This window comes from Muntiacus reevesi, chromosome 14, assembly GCF_963930625.1.
Source record: "Muntiacus reevesi chromosome 14, mMunRee1.1, whole genome shotgun sequence".
NCBI classification, from domain to species: Eukaryota; Metazoa; Chordata; class Mammalia; order Artiodactyla; family Cervidae; genus Muntiacus; species Muntiacus reevesi.
The window spans coordinates 46,399,680-46,422,045 of record NC_089262.1 but is presented as its reverse complement, the minus strand read 5'-3'; the positions used below and the strand labels follow the sequence as shown (position 1 = coordinate 46,422,045).

Below are 22,366 nucleotides of genomic sequence, written 5' to 3'. Positions count from 1 at the left end.
TCCTGCCTCTCCCCTCCTCTGGCTTCTCAAGAGGAGCCTGTGCTTCCTCACAGCCCTGTCATCCCTTAGGGAAGTTCAGCGGCTCTGATGCCCAATACCCACTACAACTGCAGGCCTGGGGACGGTGGCGGCGGCCCTTGCATCCCACCCCGAGGCACTGCAGCTGCTGACCGTCTTCTCCTTGGATAAAATCCTCTGCTCTGCTTCTCGGGTGTCATCTCTCCTGCAGGATCTTCTCTGCTCCCTTCCAGGAAATCCTGGCACTCCTCAGAGGGAGGGATCTGAGCTAGAATTCCCCACTGTCCTTTCAGTGACATGGAGATGGGCCTGCGCCTACTTATCAAGAAATTAAAATGTTCTCAGCCACTGTGAGCTTCTGAGATACTCAAGAATGCAAAGTACCATTAATGAGAAACACTATGAGAAGCCAGGAAACTTCAATCTCAGAGGCAGAATTACTATCAATGTAATAAGAAATATAAAGCTAAGCATATTTTACTTCCTACAAGTTGTTTTCTTAAAGGTTGTATATAAATATAATACACATAATAACATTTTCAGGTGTCTCACACTGAATCATTCTTGACTTTTTAGAGAACATGTCAACACAAGTTTTTAGTAACAGGGCTTTCTTAAGTGCAATAGTATTTCTCTCCTCTTTCTTCTTCACTGCCTACATCATTTGTACCCTAAAAGCATGATCAGTAGGCAGCATTCATGGAGTTGTCCAATATCCAGTGTGTACATGGAAATGGTCAAACTCAGGCAGAACCTACAGCTACGCAGTTTTCTCAAAGAGCTTCTCATGAAACTAGCTACTGATAATCAACAGCTAGCTAGACAACACAACAGAATTACCTTGTTACCTACCCAGCTCTTATCTGGGGATAGCTGAGTTCCTAGAACAGCAGTATACATGTGGTATATCAGTAAACATCACTGAGTTTGGAATGATAGTCTAAGTTTCCATAAGCAGCACATGCATAAGACTTGTGGGACAGCAAACACATCACTTTTGTTACTTAAGAAAACAAAATAATGGAACATTAGAGACGCAGTTAAAGGCAAAGATATTTATCTTGCCTTAAAGGAGATTTCAGTTTTACCTGAGTGACCTTTCTATAGTTAAACTCAAAGATAATCTCCTTTGTTTGCTGGGGAGATTACTGAATTCTCTCAGAGCCACTAAGCTCTTTTAATTATAGAAGATGATGCCTGCTGAAGACAAAATATTGATAGGCAAGCATTCATTGATCTATATTACCAGTAGAGAACAAACATCAGTAAGAGAAAAAAATGAACTTAAGTCCATTTAAACATAACTGTCTATTGGATGCTGGCCTTAGAAACTGGTATCTTTACTCAAATTAGTAAACAGGCACAACCAACAATCAAAACACACCAATTAAAAGTAGGCCAAAGTCTAAATTGAGCTTTAATTTAAAACCACTGGAAATGAAAACTAGCTATTATTTTCATGACTCATTTATAAAGAGCTCTAATAGCTATGTTCAGCTGTAAAGAAATAAATCTCAAGTGCCTGAGCTATCCAAGGCAGCTCCCTCCAAGCACGCACTGGGGCGCGCAGGTGTGAGCCTGGGAGAAGGCCAGAGGAGGGGGTGTGTGTACACCCAGAGCAGAGGGTCAGGAGTTTTCACTTCGCTTGGTTTCTAAGGAGTCCCACCAGCTGTAAAATGGGAGCAGGGCCGGCTCACAGGGTGAGGAGGGAACCGTGTGCAGCCACGCTGCAAAGCCTCCACAAGTGTCTGCACTGACTGTGCACTCCAGGCACATCTCCCGCTCTGCTGGCAAGGGTTTGCGCATGAACAAGTCCAACCACATTTGCACCCTGAGCCTACTCTCTTTTCCAGCACAGTCAACACACTGAAGTCTAAACTTGTGTTTACAACTGGCCTTATTTTATAATAATGTCTCGTAACAACAAAAAATGTTAAAAAAATATTTCACTGATGCTTCTTGCATATTTTGAAAGACCTAAACAGAATTTAAAATATCATCATTAGGTATGATTTTTTTACTTCAGTAAAAGCCAAGACAAGAAAATGAATAATGGATAATGAAATCTATTCTCTGATGTAACTCAAACTCATCTCCTGATTTTAAAGAAACAGTAAAATATGCATAAAAGATTATCATAAGGTTAAAGAGCCATCTTGGAGTCAAGCTGCCAGGGTTCACACCCTGGCTTCAGCACCCACTAGCTGCCAAGTTACCTCATCTCTCAGGGTCTCTGTTTTCTCATCTGTAAATTCTGAATAAAAACTGCTCTTACAAGGATAGGACTAGGCTTAAAATCAGACAAGCTATATAATGCACCAGTGTACCTCCTCAGAGGAAATTAACTACTACTGCTATTTCCAGTAAGACAAGCACAGCAGGAGAAAGCAGCTAAGCAAGCATGAACTAAGATCAGCTAGGCATGGGAACCCCAGCTCCGCACTATACCGCAGAGCTCAACCTCCTGACAATAATGGGACCTCTCTAATGCCACTCCAAGTCAGAGCTTGTACTTTTGAGTTCTAATATACTGTGACCCTAAATTCTAGTAATTTTTATCCTTTGAAAGTATTTTCATATCCCACCATCTCATTTGATCTTCTCAAATTCTGGTAGTAGGAAAGGTATCATTATTTCTAGTTCGCAGATGAAGCCAGTCAAATTCAAAGCAGTTAAATAACTTAATGTCCTGCAGAAGTGGTAAGAGAGCCCTGGGGACAGGACTGATGAGCCTGAGTCCACCCCAATAAGCAGCTGGAAAGCAGGTTGAATACCTTTAAACTCAAGACAGCTGGCGATTCCCTATCCCATAGCTAAAAGAGGAAAAGAAGCAATCAAGTATGTCCACAAGGAACTCTTGAATTTGAACTGCAATTTGAGTAGGCTTTTCATTTTAACTGAGACAGTAAAGAAAACTAAAGTTTTGTTAACAGAATAATTTTGGTTTTTAAAGTATTATCCACACTATTTCATTTTCAGGTAGTGCTACTTGACTCAAGAGCTCAAAGAAGGATTCTCATGGAATTCATTTATTTCTAATTTTTTATTAGTCCTACACAAGCAATCACAGATATACCTTGAAATAGACTAGAATGTTCATAAGGTTCTCACAGTAAGTTACAAATCAGAGGTTAAAAATATTTTAGGCCAAGGTCTTCTGTGGTCCATCTTCCTCTCTCAGAATCTACCTACCTTGGGAAAAAACCTGATCAAGTTTCACAGCTCACTGGTTCTAGAGATCGATTCTGGCCACCAACACCACAACCAGCCCTTCCTGCTCTCTCCCATTCCTGAGCTGGTCTCCTAAAAACAACCTCGTGACTGCTTCTATGCTCCAGCAGGCAAGAACAGTTCAACATCCTTTTGTTGTTTTTGTTGTTGCTGCTGTGTGTTTAGCTGGTTTCCCTGGTGGTGCAGTGGTAAAAAATCCACCCACCAGTGTAGGAGACACAGGTTTGCTCCCTGGATTGGGAAGATTCCCTGGAGAAGGAAATGGCAACCCACTCCCGTATTCCTGCCCGGGGAAATCCCAAGGACAGAGGAGGCTGGCAGGCTACAATCCATGGGGTCGCTAAAGAGTCAGACAGGACTTAGCGACTGAACACCAACAAACATCCTTCTGAGCAAGCCTTATTCAGGAGAAGCAGCTTTGAGAGACATCTGAAAAGATTCATACTGAGAACTCACCCTGCTTCAGCTGCAGTAAGCAGCTGACCGCTCTGCTACCCAGGATCCAAGGTGAGACTAGTGATGTTTCACATCCCAGACTTACTGGAGAGATTCCAAAATAGTCACTGGGCTGTGGGGCAGAATCTGACACTCTAGCAGCTAAGAGTATGCATGTCACCGCTTCCCCCATGACAATCACAGGGGACATAATCCTGGACGACAGTTGGTGATGGCTGTCAGATAGCCACAGTGACCACAGCCTCTGAACCTCAAATTCACACACGTGATCCTAAAAAGCCAAAATCTTATCCCATTTTCACAGGTAGAAGAGCTGTAGAAGACAGACCTGGAATGCTGAAATTTTAATGGTTTGTAGAAAGACAAAATATTCTATTTCAAAAGATTTGACACATGTGGCTGCCTAAGTACATGGTAAAGAATGAATCAACATTTTAAACATGCTCTTCCTTAAGGAGAAACTTTTTACCAAAGCTATGTATTATTATCAATATTAAAAATGCAGACAATCTCCACAGTACACAGAAGCAAATCCTAGATTAGGCACCTAAAAAATAAATAATTGGTAGCATGCAATTTTCTATGTCTTTGGGCTAACTTTTGCAACAGTTTTATAGGGCAGGGGTAACCCAACAGTGTAAGGTCAGGAAGTCAGCCTAGGAGTAAAAGTATGATAAGAGATACACATTCCATCCCGGGTTGGGAAGATCCCTTAGGGAAGGAAGTGGCAACCCACTCCAGTATTCTTTCTTGGCTGGGAAATCCCACGGACAGAGGAGCCTAGCGGGCTATAGTCTAAGGGGTTGCAAAGAGTCAGACATGACTCAGCACACACACATATACATAGGTCATCTAAAGTGTCAAGAGGATTTCATAAAAAATGCAAACCCTTATAAATGTTCAACAGATAATTTATAAAATGAGACTTATTTTTAATAAAGAACAGAGAAATACAGGAAAAAGTATGAATGCACTGGCACTATAGGACCTTTGCTACAGAATTCAGTGTAAGTTGCTCATTGAAGACTGTAATAGCAAGTTCCAGTACAACCTGTCAGCATGGAATGAAGAGTCAGTACTTTAGAAAGATGTGTGTATTTGGCGGGGTGGGGCAGAGAGGGCGTGGCATGTGTGTGCTGGGAGGAAAAAGAAACAGAACACACACACACACATACACACACAATTTCATCTTGGCTCAGTGCATGGCTGACTATATTCTTTACTTAGTTAAGAAATTTCCACTAACTTATTTTTAGTAATTAAAATACATTCAGTATTTTGGGTAACCTTCAACAAGAACAAAGCATTCTATTGCACATGCAATTCTGAACGTATTTCTTTTCAAGCTGCTGTATCGTGTAACCAACAGTTTTATATATTATAACCAAAACTTGGCCTAGGAAGTGTAAGGGAGAAGAAGAATGAAGTTCTTGAACATAAACCTTTTTCTCTTTGATGCCAAAACTGCCTTTACAGACCTAAGTCCCAAAACTGTAGGCTTTGTTCTCATTTGTTTTTGGTATTATTTAAAACTCTTCTAGCAAATCTTGCAGTGGAGGGTATGTTCCACTATCCACTTATAAAACTGTAGGATGATTCCAGTCCACATTGTGCAAATGACACTCTAACTGCCTTACTGACTGGTGACAAAACCTACAGCCGGCTATCAAAATCAATCACAACCAGCTAGAAGAATGGTGCTAAAGCAACCAAGACTCAAAAGGACTTTGCTCGGCTTCTTATCACAGCCTTTGTGGTGATAGCATGCAGTGTGTGCATGTGTGCGAAGTTGTCTCAGCCGTGTCTGACTCTCTGCAATCCTATGGACTGCAGCCTGTCAGGCTCCTCTGTCCATGGAATTCTCCAATACTGGAGTGGGTTGCCATGCCCTCCTCCAGGGGATCTTTCTGACCCAGAGATTGAGCCCATGTCTCTTCTATCTCTGGCGCTGGCAGGCGGGTTCTTTACCCCTAGCACCACCTGGGAAGACCATCATGCAATAAGTGCTCCCAAACAACTGAATAACTGTCACAACAACTGGAACTTGAGCTGTGTGAGTTTTGATAGAAGCAGGAAGGGTCAAGTATTCTTCACTACCAGGAATCTAAGACAAATAGTTAATTACTGTTGGAGGTCCCTGTGCTCAGCACTGAATTATGAGCAGCTTCAGTTGTGTAGATGAAGAATAGTGGTGGGTGAAAGAGTCTGCAGGTGTGAATATGCTTCAAATTGATATAACCACGATTAAATCAGTCAAAAAGTTCTATTCCAAAATGATTTGATAGTCAAGATTTTCTAGAACTTGAGCTCCAAATTATTAAAGATTAAAAAGAAAAAAAAAGATTGATAGTGAAACTCACACTGTTCAGTAACTGCCAAAATTACATGAAAAGAACCTACAAAACAGAAATCTGAATTTTCACAATTAGGAAACAATACAATTCAGTGTCATTTTTTAAAAGATTTTTTAGTTTAAAAAAAAGTTTGTATACATATGTATATTTACAAAAAGGTCTTCATAAACATAGGAAAAAAGTCAAAGGACTGCTTTGCTTATTAAGAGGTTATCCCTAGAGAATATCCTTTCATTATGCAATTAAAGTTAAGGGGAAAATGTTTTTAACAGCAGTCGAGTTACCAGAATTGAACTTTCCTGGCGGCTCAGATGGTAAAGAATCTGCCTGCAATGCGGGAGACCTGGGTTCAATTCCTGGGTCAGGAAGATCCCCTGAAAGAGGGCTGGGCAACCCACTTCAGTATTCTTGCCTGGATAATCCCCATGGACAGAGGAGCCTGGCGGGCTACAGTCCACGGGGTCGCAAAGAGTTGGATAAAACTGAGTGACTAAGCACACACAAGTTACAAGAATTAGACTTAAAAGTTATTTTCAAAACTACTCTCTACACATATTTGCTAAACATAAACATGCAAGCGACCATGCCCTAATTTATTTTTTCCATTTTGAAAACTATGTTCTCCCAGCATAGTTGTATGCTTCTTAAAAAATAAATACTTACCATCATTTAATGTCAGTTAACAGATATGACTTCTCTGTTTTCTGAGCCTTCACTGCTTTTCATTTGCATTTTTTATAGTTGATACCCAGGTTTAAAACTCCAAGAATTAATAAGTTCAAAAATCTAATTGTTTCAATAATCAGAACTAAATTTAGCCATAAGAAATAATTTTCAAGTTAAATTTTTGGAATATTATTTGCCAGAGTTTGAGGGGAACAAAAAGATTATGTGAACCAACCATTTCTTTTCACAGATAAGAAACAGACCTAGGAGACCAGCCTTAGGTCTTCACAAAGTGATGAGAACCCTCATCAATGTCCTACCGATGACATGCTTTATCCCACAATACATAATTTGAAAGTTGCGTTTTCCATTATTCTAATAATTTCAAAATACTAAGGAAACTATACTGCTCTCAAGATGCTGCATAATCTACACAAACTGCCTTTGTTAAATTAATGGTAACTTGTAAGGGAACTGTGAGTCTCTTTACATCATCCTCATCTGTACAGTCAAATGTTTAAGTGGGGAGTCTTCATAGTTACTTGCAGTTATACTACAAACAGTTTTTACTGAGTGCTTCTCCGGGTTAAGAATGGTGCTTCATTATCTTATCTAATCACCACCACTCACTCCATTTTCAAGATGAGAAATTTGAGGTTCAGAGAAATTAGGTGACTTTCTTGGAGTTCAGTGACAGGTGAGTGACTAAAAGAGGATCTGCCTCCTTGGGCCCAGCATCCTTGTGCTGCCCCTGAAATGTAATCGTGCAGTTTCAAAACCACATTCAGGGACCAGGGTGGCTGGAATTCATCTGCCTGAAAACATTTCCCTGTGAGTCTCTGAATCTATGGAGAGCTACTAGAAATGCAAGAGCCACAGCTTCTAGACTGCGGCCTCAGACATAGACTGTCTTGCTCCAGCTTTGATGTAACTCCTCCTTTGGGCCTCCTGACCCACTTCCTAGGGCGCTGGAGTTACCTGTCAGACTACAAAGGCTTTCTATTCTGTCCTAAGCACTGCGAGCAGCATGGAGGCAGAGAGCCCTGCGTGGTTCTCGGGCTTGGTTGCTGAGCCCCGACCCCACCCAGACAGGGCTACCCGAACTACACTCACAGTTCTCCATATCAGCACACAACCCACCATGGACTTCCAGGCCTCCGTGCGTTCTCCACACACCCCGGCCCCTAGCCCCAGGCCACAAAGCCTCTCTCCAAGTCCCTTTCACCTGTTTAACTGCTCTGCACTCTTCAGGACTTAGTAGTCCTCCCATTTCCTGGAAAACCCTTCCTGTATCCTCCCATTCCCAGCAGACTGGCCAGCCCCACCCTTGTCACCGGGCAATCTGTTACCTCGTCAAACTTCATGGGCTTCCCCACGGCTGGGTCCCCAGCACCTTGGCACCTAGCTCACAGCAAGTCATTCCAAGAGTGTTCATGAAGGCATGACCCCACCAGGGTCAGGAGTGATGACAGCACTGACAATGCGCATTCACCCCGGCATGTTTACCACTCTGCCTTTCCGTTTTTAGAAAAACCACCCACAGACCAGACAAAAAGATCTGGAATGACCCTACATCTGACGTGCTTGTTTTCCTATAACCCTATGAGTTCCTCGGAACCTCGCCCATAGAGACCAGGCGGCTGATACAAACCTTGTAATGGATGCGCCTAGGCCACAATCAGCCTCTGTGCTCAAGCACTGAGCGTATCTGTTCTCTGACTTGAGGGGTCTTGGATTACTCTGGGTGACAGCAATCCAGTTGTCCCCCTGGAGCCACAGAACACTGGTGCCAGGACCTCCTGCGGGCACCAAACTCTACAGATGTTCAAGTCCGTATACTATAAAGCCGTGTAGGACAGTCAGTTCTCGATACCTGCAAGTTCTGTAACCACGGAAACAGAGGGTCGACAGGACGCTGCCTGGCACCAAAATATTTTCCCAAGACTGTACCTCTGAAATTTTAACACAAATTAAAAGAAAAATCTGATTCGCTTTACCATAATGTATTGCAATTTTTAAAAAAATTTTCTTTTTAAACACTTGTTCAGTAAGACATGACTGTACATGGGATGAGAGAGGAAAAACTTCTTAAAAAGATTTATGAGGGGTTTTCCTTTTTTAAAGAAAAAATATTTACTTATTTATTTGGCTGCACCTTGTGTTAGTTGCAAGATTTTTACTTACAGCATGCAAACTCTTAGTTGAGGCATGCGGAATCTAGTTCCCTGACCAGGGATCGAACCCAGGCCCTCTACATCGGGAGTGAGCAGTCTTGGCCACTGGACCCCCAGGCAAGTCCCTAAAAAGGCCTAAAAGTGGCAAAACTAATTCAGATACCAAAGAGTTCAGTAGAATTCACAATACGTGTCGACTTCTGGGTAAACTCTGGGAGACAGTGAGGGACAGGGAGGCCTGGCGTGTTACAGTCCATGGAGTCGCAAAGAGTTGGACACAACTTGGCGACTCAACAGCAACAAGCGACTTCCGCAAATAGTCACGTTTATATTTAATACAATAGAATACCAAAAATTGTTAACTGCGGGGGGAATAAAAGCATATTAAAAATTACCTCACAGCAGACACAAAATAAGTATTCTAGACAGAAGAAACAACATTTAGTGCACTGAGAGAAAAGAAGGGTCAGCCAGGGAAACAAAAATGTGAACCTAGCCCTGAATGACTGGAGCAGGGTGTTCAGGAGAGGGAGCTGAGAGGGGCGCAGAGCCAATTACCACGAGCTTCTGAACTACATTAAGGAGTCTGGACTTTATTCTCAGGATGAAGAAAAGTTTTTTTTTTTTCCTCTCTGAGTTCACTTATTCAAAGATAGAACACGGCCATTCAAAATCATAGAGCACAAAATCAACTGAGTTTAAAGCTAGGGAATTAAGTTGTTCTATTTAATTTACATTAATAAATATCTTAAAAGAAGCAAATGTAGATTTTAAGATTTATTAAGACACTAATGACCCAAGTAACTAAGAGAATCTAAGTTGAGAGTGATATTGTGTGATTTTCAGGTTGAAAGACTACAGTAACATCTATGTCAACTAGACAGCAGCAAATACAAAAGCATCTTTTGAACTGTACAGTTATACTGTATGAAGGAGTTCATTCTATAGCATCTCATCATTCTCCTGGCCTCAGTTTGTGCAAGAAGGCCTGCTGGACACCAGCAATTCACATTACATAAATTATCCACCACTCACAAGGTGTAAAATCTATATCACACATGTATAATACGCATGAACAGAAATTATTCTTGAATGCCAGAAACAGTGCCAGTTATTTCTGACAGACTTGGGATTTCCCACCTTTGCCACTGGTTAACTATCTGATCTGTTTAAGCCTGTGTTTCGGTTTCTTCACTTTTAAAATGAGAAGACTGAGCTAGATTTTGTCTACTGAAGTGTCAAGATCAGACTTTCATGGTAGAAACCTCACTCTAACTGCAGTGTAGAGAGTGACTGGGGGGAACATGTCCAGGAGCCAGTGGCTGGTTAGGAAGAAGCCTTGTAAGAATTGGGAGGAGGTGACAGAGGCCTGACCCTGGCTTAGCAGCTGTGGGGGTGGATTCCAGGGCTAGCAGACAACTGACAACAATAGAACTGGAGACTGATTGGATGCTGAGGGAGAGAAGGCCAGCCTGAGAGCACAGCTGCTCGGAGGTGGTGGCAGGAATTAAACCAGTGGCACTCCAAAGGACCAGGAGATCTGACCGGGAGGATGGAGATTCAGTTTGGGTGTGTGGTGGCAGCAGCTGGCTGAGCGGCACCTCCTGGAGAAACTATTCCAGAGGTAGGGGGATGCAGGGTTCCGTCACTGAAGCCAAGGCATTTTAGGCATCAAAATATTATAAAAACAATTCAGCAAAGATACAACTAATAGTCTTCTGATGTATCTTTTTCTCTCCAGTCAATGACATTCTTTAAAGATCTCTGTATAAAACTTGAAATGTGATTATTTAAGAATTGAGCCCTTTGTGCAAGAGTGAGATCTGAAATAAAGAAATGTATTTGGGAACGTCAAAATATTTGAAAATTTAGTATGTGATAAAGTGGATACTTTTAATCAATAAACAATGCTGGGACACCTAGCCAATCATTTGGAGAAAATAAAGTTGGGGCCTTAAACTTCAGATAGATCAGAGACCATTTTTTTTAAATCTATAAAAACAGTACTAGAAAAGATTAGTGAATTTTTATAAACTTGTGGTAGGGAATAATAACAGCTATTACCTGCATAGCGTTCATCATGTACCAAGCACTGTTTACCGTGTTTATACAAACACTTTGTCCCTGCAACAACTCTGAAGTAATATCTTCATTTTATAGTTGAGGAAATTGAAGTGCAAAGAAGTTAAGTAACTTCCGAGGCACACTACTTCACCGTGGTGAAACTCTGACTAGAGCTCAGGCATCTGTACTCTGAACCACCACACAGCACAGTCTCCCTGTAAGACCATTCAGAAGGAGAGGGGGAGAGAGAAAGAAAGAAATGAAATCTGAAGGAACATTTAAAGCCTCTTTATGGAACAACAGTATAGTTGACATTCATAAATGATAACAGAGGAGAACATTTCCAATAAATGTCAAGCTAATATTCTAATACATAATAAAAATCAATAAGAAAAAATAAACAAATTTCTCTCATGTGTGAAAGTCACAAAAGAAGCAGGAAATCGTTAATAAATACAAGCTGTACTATGATGCTAATAAGCTAAGAAATGCAAATTAAAATAAGAAACCATCTTTCATAGACTGATAATATCAAACACTGGCAAGAATGTGAAGCAACGAACACCCTCACATACCATGAGATGAATGTAAGCTGGCACAATGTTTTACAGGGCAATTTGGCTACACGATAAAAATTTTAAATATGCATAATCCTTTGACTCAGCAGTTTTACTTCCGAATATTTGTTTTACAAAACCAAATGCACAAATATCTGAAACTATACATACAATGATAGTCACTGTAGCGTGATATAACAACCAAACAATAAACAATATGTTTAGAAAGAAGAGATTGGTTAATGAGACAATCAAATGATGGAATGCTATGCAGTCATGAAAATGACAGCTCTTTAATCATTGTCAAGATAATAAACAAAATGCTGTTAAGAAAAAAAACTGTATAGCAGTCTACATAGTACTGCAACATAGTACATAGTACCACACAGTACACAGTAGTACTACCTAGTTCTTTTGTTAAAAGATATTTAAAATAAATTGTTCTGTTGCTTTCGAAAGGACTAACCATTTTATTAATAAAGCTTAATCTAAAAATTCTGAACTCAGAAAAATCACAAGGACCGTATCTAACAGTGTAGAAATGCCAGTGTGCCAGAAAAACTGAAACGTATTTACAAATTTCAAAATAAGTTTATACTGACACTAAAAGTTTTTCAGGAATGTTAGTATCTACATTAAATAATGTCACATCTTTTTTTTAAAATCTAAGGATCAATGAAATCAATCTGATTTATTACCCAAGAAGCATTTAAGAATATAATAAAATCCAGATAATAAATAGCAGGTACAGCCAATTAATTATTTTGAAAGAGGAAAAAAAGAAATGTGAAATGTCTTTCTCAAAACACTGAACATCTTAAGACATGTGAACATCAAGAATCCAACCCTTTCGCAAGCAGACATCTTATTAGACCAAAGTCCTCACAGTAATTAAATAACTTGGTCAACATTGCAAAGCTGGCGCTTGCTGCCTGACTTCTCACAGTCTAGCTAGGAGAAAGGGCAGTATATATCAGTGGTGGTGATTAACTGTTAAAGCATTTTTTTTAATTGCAGGATATAAAATGACTCAGGCCAACAAATAGAGCAAAAAAATTCTGCTACACAGCCAATCCAGAGGATGTTTGTAATGAGCAGCATCCAATTTTATGTAATTCTAAAGAACACTTCATTTATTCAGCACCAAGGCTACATGACCACCTCTTCCAGATAATTTGGATGTTAACCACTTTGAGGATCAAAATACTCTCTATGACTATCATGGAGAAAACTTCCTTAATATGTTACAAGCTTCCTAACTTAGTTGACTGAGTGGAGGGAAACACAACAATCTTGCAAGCCACAGTCATTACCATTACAGAAGACAAAACCAATCATGTAATCTTGATCACTTTCATTTTACAAATAAAGAAGTTGACACCCCGAAAGTAATGTGGGAAAGTGCTGTGATTTAACAAATTCCTAACCTTAGCGATGATCCAGCTGTGTGGAAGCAGACGTTCCGACACCAGGCGGCCCCCAACTGCAATGTTTTAATGTCCTCTCAACAGGCCCCTTTCTCCTCCTTCTTCTTCTCGCCTGTCAGGTCTCTGCCTATATTCTGCCTTTTGGGAACCTGTCTCTTGCTCAAAGCATGGGTCTTCTAACTGGCTGCTTTTAATTGCAACACATAGCTTAGGGACACCAAATAGACAAGACTACAAGAATAATAAAGAAATGTCAGCAAATCCTGAGTGAATGCCCCTGGAACTCTTCTAAGTGTAAAATCAAAGAACTTCAAAGCGCAGATTTTGTTACAGGCCCTTTGGCAGCGCAGAGCCTTCTTTTCTTACTTCTTAGTGCTAAACCGTGTTCCAGATAAGGGAGGGTGCCAGGTTTAGTTACCACCAATAAACTTCAAAACATTTTCTGTTAACGTGGATTCTTGGTTCCTGAAATCTCACATAGTACTTGTCTGGCAAATCTTTTCTTTAATGCAAATGTGAACTATTTATCCCAAGTTGAATCATTATCAGTAGCAAATTCATAAATTTTGGATGAAGTAGGGTAATTGGGACAAAAATCCTAAACATGGTATCCTAAACTTAGATAACATTCTGAGAACTCAGAAAAAGGAATCATTGTATTAATGCATAACAGCTCCAGGGGTATATTTATTTATATACATATGCACACACACGCGCGCGTGCACACACACACATACGCGCGCGTGCGCAGACACACACACACACTTTCAACTCCCTGGTAAGAGCACAACTAAATACACGGAGCAAACACTTCTTCCTACAGCATATTATCATGCAGTATTCCTCTGTACCACATTAAGCCATCCTACTTCCCCTGTGGCCCTTGGTGTGTTTAATACTTCAGATACCTCCTAATGAACCTATCACACACTGAATATTTGGAAACACCAATCATCTAGGCTTTTGCCATTTAACCCCATTTCAGCTAAGTCTTGATTACATCTGACCAAAGGGGAAGAACAGACAATCCACTGGTTTGATCTTGCAACATCATAACTACCTGCATCCATTTATTCCACAAATTCTTACTGAGGATATACTCTGGGCCAGGCATTTTGTTAGGTTCTGGGTTCCTACCCAGACAAAGGCCCTGCCCACTTATGTCCTTTCAGTCTTCAAGGGAAGGCAACCATTCATCAAATGAGATAAATACAAAATCAAAACACTAACAGTAAGGACATGGAGCTACAAAGCCAGTCTAGGAGATCGGGGAAGGAAGGCTTCCCTGAGGAAGCCTCAGTGAGCTAAGATCTGAACAGGGCGGAGCTGACTCAGACTGGGAAAAGTGCTCCAGGAGAGAGGGCAGGCAGTACCACAAAGGCAGAGGTGGTGTGCTGAGTCAGGAAACGAAGGCAGTCCTGCTGAGAATAAGGGTGTGTGTGATCAGAGATGGGCCCAGAGAGGCAGCCAGGGGTGAAACCAGGCAGGGACTCTGTAGGACATCTTAAGAATTCCGTGATCTTTATCCAAATAGAAAGCATCTGAACGTTTTAAAATTCAATTTACTTTTTTACAGGAAAATTGCTACACTCGGATTTACATTTAAAAATGATGACTCTGGTCACGCAATATGGAGAACCAACTGGAAGAGAGGAAGTAGGAGAGAGGGAGCAAGTGAGGAGGCTGCTATGTCAGTTCAAATGAGAGATCACGGAGACCTGGACTAGGAATATGGTAACAAACCACGTCACCAGCCTCTGATAAGGAACTGAAGACCTGGCTTTGTCAAGGGCAACTACTAGGTTCTGGTCCTGCCACTTCAAGAGCAGAGAACTCATGAGTATGAGTAGGCTAAGGTGAAAGGAAAATCCTAAATTTGGTTTTAGATACCTGAGTATGGATGTGTTCTGTGGCATCTAGGAGAGGTCATGGCTAGGAAAATAAACTCTGTACTCATTCATGAAAGGCCAATAGTTGATCTAAAGGCATTAATGAACTGGGGTGGGGGTGGAAGAGAGGAAATGACAGAAGGCCTGGACCTGAGGATGTTCTAATATTAATGCTCAAGAAGTTGAGGAGCCATTAAATAAGGGTTGGCAGGGTTACGAAGACAACCAGGAGGGCTTACCTATCAGCACAAAAAACTAGAACTCAAACCCCAGAAACTCAATTTTCTCAATATTTGACACTTTACACATGCCTCCAATTACTTTGTAACTACACTGAGTTATTAAACTAATTCTGTAAGGTTTATATTATATAAAATTGGTCAACATTATTAATCACTGCTTGCTAAATACCAATTACTGCTACAAAATACCAAGCAATACACCAAAACGCATAAGAAATAATTCCTGCCTTCAAAACTTGCCTTAAGCTAGATTATGATTAAAATCACATTAAGTCATGAGTCAGTGTATCTTCTGATACACTTATTTAAAAATTAATTCATCCTAACACTTTGGGAAAATTAATTCATCCTAATGTGTGTCCTAACACTCTTAGAAAAGACCCCGATGCTGGAAAAGATTGAAGGCAGAAGAAGGGAATGACAGAGGATGAGATGGTCGGATGGCATCACCAACTCAATGGACATGAGTTTGAGCAAGTTCCGGGAGATGGTGAAGGACAGGGAAGCCTGGGGTGCTGCAGTCCATGGGGTCGCAAAGAGTGGGACGACACTGAACACCACCACTCACATGCATCCAATATTCACGGGTGCCAGACACTAGTCTAGATGATGGGCAATGGCATAAAGAATAAGACAGAGTTCCTTGTCTGTTAGCAACTGATATTTAGTATTCAGAATGCTGTAAGACCAGTTTGAAGATTATTTGATGCTTTATCAGTTGAATGGTTATTTAGGCCATAAAGGAAGGCAATAATCCCAACTATTTATCAACAGTACAATCTCCACCCCCCACCCCGATACCTACCCTCTTCCTCCTCCACATACACTCAGCATCACGCTTACTGTGACACTTAGTTAACACACTAACTGCAGCACTGTGTGCGCTCCAGGCATTTGCTTCAGTCTTCGAGAGGACTGAAGGTCTCATCAGCAACTCCCAGGTGACAGACTGCATTTTCAGAAATACACGCTTGGTGGGTCTTAAGAACTTAACAGCTCTTGGCTCTCTACAACATCTCAATCTATTAAACCAAACTAACCAGACTGGTTATTTCAAAGCATTCTATCGCTAACAGTACAGAACTCCTTTCCATACCAAACATACCTAAACCAACCCATGGGCCAGAGTAAATGAGGCAAGGATATCTTCTTGATTATCTTATAGCCTAGAGCATACTTTATATGTTTCCCAATGTTATTTTCCTAACTAGCAGAGTTGCTTGTACTAATAATAAAGCCTGAATTTTAAAAACAGTGTTGGCAGATCCTCAGTTTCTTGCTCCTATACTCCCTTCTTATTTTTCTCTTCAAGAAAGAAAAAAAAAACACACATCTGAACTTGCAGTTCCATACTCATACCTTTTAAGAATATAGGCAGATATAGTTTGAAAGTAATCTGTATTCCTTTTGCCATTGCTGTGGAAATGGAAAAGCTACAGTATATATCTGTCCTAAGAAAGGGAAAGAGACCAAAGGGAAAGAGCAAAAACTAGCAGATCAAAGATACAAGCAGAACAAAGCTTTCACCTTTAACTACTGTCCTGGAAGGTCAATTATTCCTCAGAAAGCTAGGGAAGTACTGCTTATTCACTGCAGAGATACAGTGTGAAATGCTGTGGGTGAGATTCAGAGCACTGATCCTTAATCCAGGTGCCCCTCTCTAGTTCCATGTCTCTTACAACACTGAACATGGTAGTGTGAAACCTCTTCATAATACAATCTGCCAGCAGAAACAGAGGCTGTGTGCATTGATGACATTTTCTCTACCACCCAGGAAAAAACCTCGCAGAGGTTCATAAAAGTTGGATGAATGAAATCTAAAACAAGTACAAACAAATAGGGTCTGACTCTACTGGAATAGTTTCCATGTGTGACGATTAAAATGAATGTGTGATATTATATTAGCTTCTTTATTTCCTTCTACTTATAACATAAACCGCACAAATCAAGAAACCTAAGGAACACTCAACATTAATCAACCATTCTCCCTGACTAACACAATGAAGTGATCTAAGTACAAATCATTTATTCTCCTTGCCTAACAAGATGAGGTGATCTAAGCACAGTTTACCTGTATTACATGTATGAGTCCAGGTTACAAACACCAAGCTTTATGGACACGTCAGGAGACAAATGTATTGGCAATGGCACTGGGTAGAAACCTATCATTCTCACGTTGACTCTTTTTTTTTTTTTTTTAATTCTCACATTGACTCTTGAAGGACAACTTCCTCCTTCAAATCATTAATCTGGTCATTAATTTGTAAAAGAGAGTGGAGACAGCAGAGAGGGATGGAAAGAAATGGACTGTGCAGTGAGACCGTCATGGACTGGAATCCTAGCCTGTTTTCCAGTCGTGGGATCACGGGGCCTTAGCATCACACATGAGTTTCTACCTCTTGAAAACAGAAATTACAACACATTGGAAGGATGCAGACATGATGATATGAGCTAATATATAACTTGCCTGACACAGAGAAGGCAAGAAAAGTGACTATATAAAAGTACTTCTACTTGATCAATGAACACGTTTATTAACCACAGCAAAAATCCTCCTATTCTCTTGCAAGAACACCCAACTAGCACAGTTAGCTTTGCATTGAGTATTTATAAATGAACATTTACTTCAATTCTGTTTCTGATTATTTCTTTCATGTTTCAAAATATTCTTAAATTATTTCTTAAGAACAACTTGGGTTGATTCTTAATAGTGCATATATTTCCTCACATTAATCTTTTTTACCCATCTACATTTTAAAATAATTCTAATTTTCAGCTTAGGATATAAAAAGAGGCCAGGACTGAAGAAAATAACCAAGTCCAAGGAATATACCTGGTACATCTGATACAGCAAGGCATTTCAAGGTTAAAAGTGCAATATACTGCAGCTCTTAAGGAGCCTCTGGAGACTAATGCTTCTCCATGCCACATTCTCCTATTGCCTTCCTCAAAGAGAAATAACCCTCAGCCCAAGAAAATTGGATACAAAATGCAAAAGTTATGCCTTCTAACTCAGAGAACTTCTGAATGCCCCATGTTTTTCCTCAGGGAAATCCATTCCCTATTAACTGCCCCAGCCACCCCAGCATTTCTTCTGGAATGCTCCCAGCAACTGTCAAGGGCTGATCAGCAGACAGCCTAGGCAAGCTGTAGCTGGTTCTTTTGCTGTTGTTGAAAGCAAAGAACACTCCTTTCATTCCATATTTTGAAATCTTCCAAGTCAGTAAGTCAGCAACCATTTCTAAAATGTGCAACATATGCTTGAGGTACTATAGGAGATGTGAAAAAGAATATCAATGAACAGAGCTACTTCCTGTTTTTTTGTATCTAGCAAAATGGGAGTTATTATAACATATTGGAAATAATGTATTAAGGAATGTTGGTTAACCAGTCACTCATGCCAGAATCAGATATGAAAAGAAAACTAAAGTTGGCAACAATTCTAGTTCTAATATTTCCCTTTCAGAATTATATTTAATAATCTTTGAAGAATGCATTCATTTTCTTACCTGATTCAAAATTAAACTTGGAGACAATTCCTAACTACAAAGCTTACAAATTCATGTAAGACTAACTGATGTAACTACTTCTATCATTTTATAAAATCACCAATTTTTTAAAAAAACTTATTTTGGGCAATAATTTTCCTACACCTCCTTTAGTAAAAAGTCACTAAATTATATTTTTAGTCCAGAAGCTTCTAAAAGGAAGTGAAAGCTGAGGGGCTATAGGAGGATATAAAAGCAGCCTATGAAACAGCTTCAGTTTTAAGGAAAAACTAACATTAACAAGTACAGCATATCTTGTTCTTTCATGGGGCCAGCAAATTGATAGTTAGGTGTTTTTTTTTTTTAAGTTACAAAAATAGGATGGAGTAATTATATCTACCAAACTCACAATAGCCTGTTCAATGGAGAGTAACACTGTAATTTCTCTTCAAAGACAGTAAATAGGAAGAAAAAGCCCCTAATTCTGTAATAGAAGGAAAAATCCCAAACCCTTGGGCGCCACTTACAGGCAAAAAACTTTCACTGATTTCAGTTACTAACCTGAAAAAGGGGTGGACTTAAAATCTTCTATTTTTAATATCAGTATTATTTATATTATTTACACTATAAAATTATATTTCCACAATTTCAATTTCTGCACCCAAAGGTCAAAAACTGAAGGAAATTATGAAATTTTAAAACTTTAGGAATTCTCTTTAAAAAAATACGACAGGTCTTAACAGATGGGTGTCCAGATGTATGGTACTACTGAAACATAAAAATATTTCAAAATCTCAATGTTAGATGATCCTACTAAAGTATGAATGTAACTATTATCCAAAAAGTAAAGTTCAATTACGATTTTACTGCTTACAGTCAAAGTGCTTATACCAACAGATTCAAATGAATTTCAACCCCATGAATAAGGAAATATGGAAAAAATTCACTATTTCAAAAGTAGAGGAAATCAGTATTTTACTATAAATGAAATGTTTATGTATAACATTTGGGATGAACAAACAGCATTCTGGCCAGTGAAATTCATTTTAAGAAATGATTTTCCCGATTAGTCTGTTATTTCATATACTATGCAATTATAATCCACCCTTTCAAAAAAGGAGAGGGGGGAAAACTAGCTTATAAAATGCAAAAATTAAACACGGATTACTCACCCCCTGAATTTTATCTGCTTTCACTTTCGTCCTCTTATTTTGTGTGGAGACAACACTAAACATCTATACATTAATTTTACAGTTGTTCCTCTTCTACTATATTCATAGCTCGTTAAGATGCCTAGAATGCTGAGGCTTACTAAATTATTTACTGCATCCAAAAACTTGGTTATCATGGGAATAAGACAAAATTCACCTCTCAAATTCTGGGTTTAATATCTTTAACTGGACCTCACTTGTAGTAATAATCGCCGACAAGGAATCATTCCAGTCAAGTTCTAATGTAATCTGCAAAGGAGCAGTAGTGTAGAGAAACAACCCTTGTAAGACTAAGCTACATGTACAAGTGCACACAGGAAATCAGCACAGTCACAAGCCTCCGTTTCTCTCGACATTGCCACGGCACACTGCTGACCACATTTTTAGGGTTCCCTCCCCCGCGAGGTGGGGAAAGAGAAGGGGGCAACTTCTAAGTAGCAATCAACACACTGCGGTTTTAAAGAATCAAGTTGCCCCCCAAAGTGCCAAATCACTAGATAATTAACGAAAGCCAATGATTCCTACTGTCAAATTCGTTTCACAAGGGAAACCAATAATACAAGGCACTCTTTAAAGCACTAAGAATAAAGGTCAGGAAACCCTACAAGGAAACGGGTGGCTATCGCAACATTTCCAGCAACTCAAAATACCCCCCAAACCTGTGCTCTGCATACACTAGTTAGATTTAAACACAAACAAAAACAAGGACTGTTGCTGTCACATTTAAAAGAATTTCCTTAAACAAAAATTTCTAGTTGCCAAGAGTCAGGCCAGGAACGGCTGGCCTGAGTTACCTTGCACATACCGTAACGCGCAGGCAGCCCCGTAGCACACCGCACTGGGTCCCCTGGAATCCCGCGGCGGCCCGCGCAGCTGCAGGGAGCAGCAAGCACCGCACCCGCGCCGCGGTCCCCAACCACGCCGGAGAGGCTGCGGGGAGTGGGAACCACCGCTTTGCAAGTGAATGGCTGACACATCCGGTCCTGGCTCTTACACCACTCCGCCAAATGCAAACTTCAAAGGCCAAATTCAAACTCCAAAGAGAAGTCACTCAAGTCTCCGTGGTGCGGTCTGCATTCCCCCGGAAACTAGGAGTCCCTCGGGGGACGCGATTAGAAAATTCTCTGTCCTAACACCCCGCAAGCCCCCGAGAGCTTGCAGCCCGTCAGCCCGCACCGCTTTGACAGGCGTTACGGAGCCGTTCACCCGGAACCCCCTGCGGCCGCGCTCGGGGCGCGCCGCCTCCGTTCCGGCCCGGCCTCCGGGTACCTGCCTAGAGGCTCTGCCTGTCACGGCCCAGGGAACCCCACCGCTTTCTGCGCCGCCGCCCTCCGGCCCCCCAACCCGGCCTCGGGCAGGACTGCCCACCTACTCCGCCCACCTACACCGCCCGCCCGCAGGCTCAGGCCTCACCCCCGCGGCCCCCGGGACTCAGGTCCGGGGTCGCCGCCGCCGCACTGTTGCTCGCCTCTTCCAGCCTGACACGGAGGGCAGCGCCAGGGTCCCGTTCCGGGGCCCCTCGGAGAGCCCCGATTCCAGGAGCCCCACAAAGCCAGCCCGGTCCCCCACACCTTATCTCAACTGGTCCAAGCAGCGCGGCTCGCACGCCTGTCACATGTCTGCAAACAATAACAAACTCTCCAGCACGTCCCCGCCCCGGGCCCCCGTCCGGTCCCCCAGGCCAGGTCCGGGGCGCCGCCCGACGCTGGAAGGGTCAAAGGGGGTGCCCGAGGGCTCGGGTCCCGGATAACCGCGCGCAGCCTTGCTTTGCGGAGCCCTGGGACGCCCTGCGCGATGCCGGGGTTCATTCATTGCACTAGCCCGCCCGCCCCCCAAGTCCCCGCCGCTCCCCGGGCCGCGCTGCTCACCCGGCTGGGGCCGCCGCAGTCGGCTCGGCGGCGGGCGTCCGCTTCTCCCCCGGCTCGGCCCCCGCGGGGCTCTGGGCGCCGCTGTCCGGTGCGGCCGCCGGCTCGGCAGGGTGGGCGCCACCGCGGCTCGCGGCTCCGTGGGGCGGCGGCACCGCCACAGGCTGGAAACCGCTCCCGCCCGCCGCCGCGTCCTGGGGCTCCGGCGACGGGGAAGTGGAGGAGGACGGCGGCGAGGCGGCGAGGAAAAGCGGCGGCTCCGGCAGCTGGTCCAGCTCCACACTCCGCACTTTGCGCAGCTGCCGCCGCCTCCAGTCCGCCCGCTCACGGCCCCCACTGCCCGCCTCCCGCAGCAGCCCCGCGGCTGCCGCGGGCGCGCTGCTCGCCTTGAGGGTCCCTCTGCCGCCGCCCGCTTCGGGGCTCGCCGCCCCGGCGCCCGGGAATCCCGAGGACGAGGCGCGATTCCCCGCCGCCGCCGCCATTTTCTCTCGCGGGCTACATTCGCTCGGCCCCTGCGAGGGAGGGAGGGGGCGGGGAGAGTGCAGGGGGCGGGGGGCGGGCTCTGCGCATCTAGCGTAGGGCTGGCTGCGCCAACTGCGTAAGCGCGGCCCTTCGGGCGCCCGGACGGGCGGGCGCGCGGGGTTCAGTGGGGGGAGGACGGGCCGCAGGTTTCGGGGGGAGCGGGCTCTTAGCTCAGCCCCGCACGCGGGCCGCCGAGGTGGCC

General features: G+C 42.5%; 1 protein-coding gene across 2 annotated transcripts in view; it reads right to left on the bottom strand.

Moving 5' to 3' along the window:
- Positions 1-22,124, bottom strand: part of MAP3K1 (mitogen-activated protein kinase kinase kinase 1) — a 69,893-nt gene extending 47,769 nt beyond the window's left edge. The window contains exon 1 of one of the 2 annotated variants that reach the window (XM_065905404.1): positions 21,646-22,124. In XM_065905404.1, coding sequence (XP_065761476.1) covers positions 21,646-22,124 — 479 coding nt within the window. Of the gene's footprint in view, positions 1-20,582; positions 20,942-21,645 lie in introns of those variants that run through there. The other variant, XM_065905405.1, reaches the window with a different exon arrangement.
- Positions 22,125-22,366: the final 242 nt, after the last annotated feature.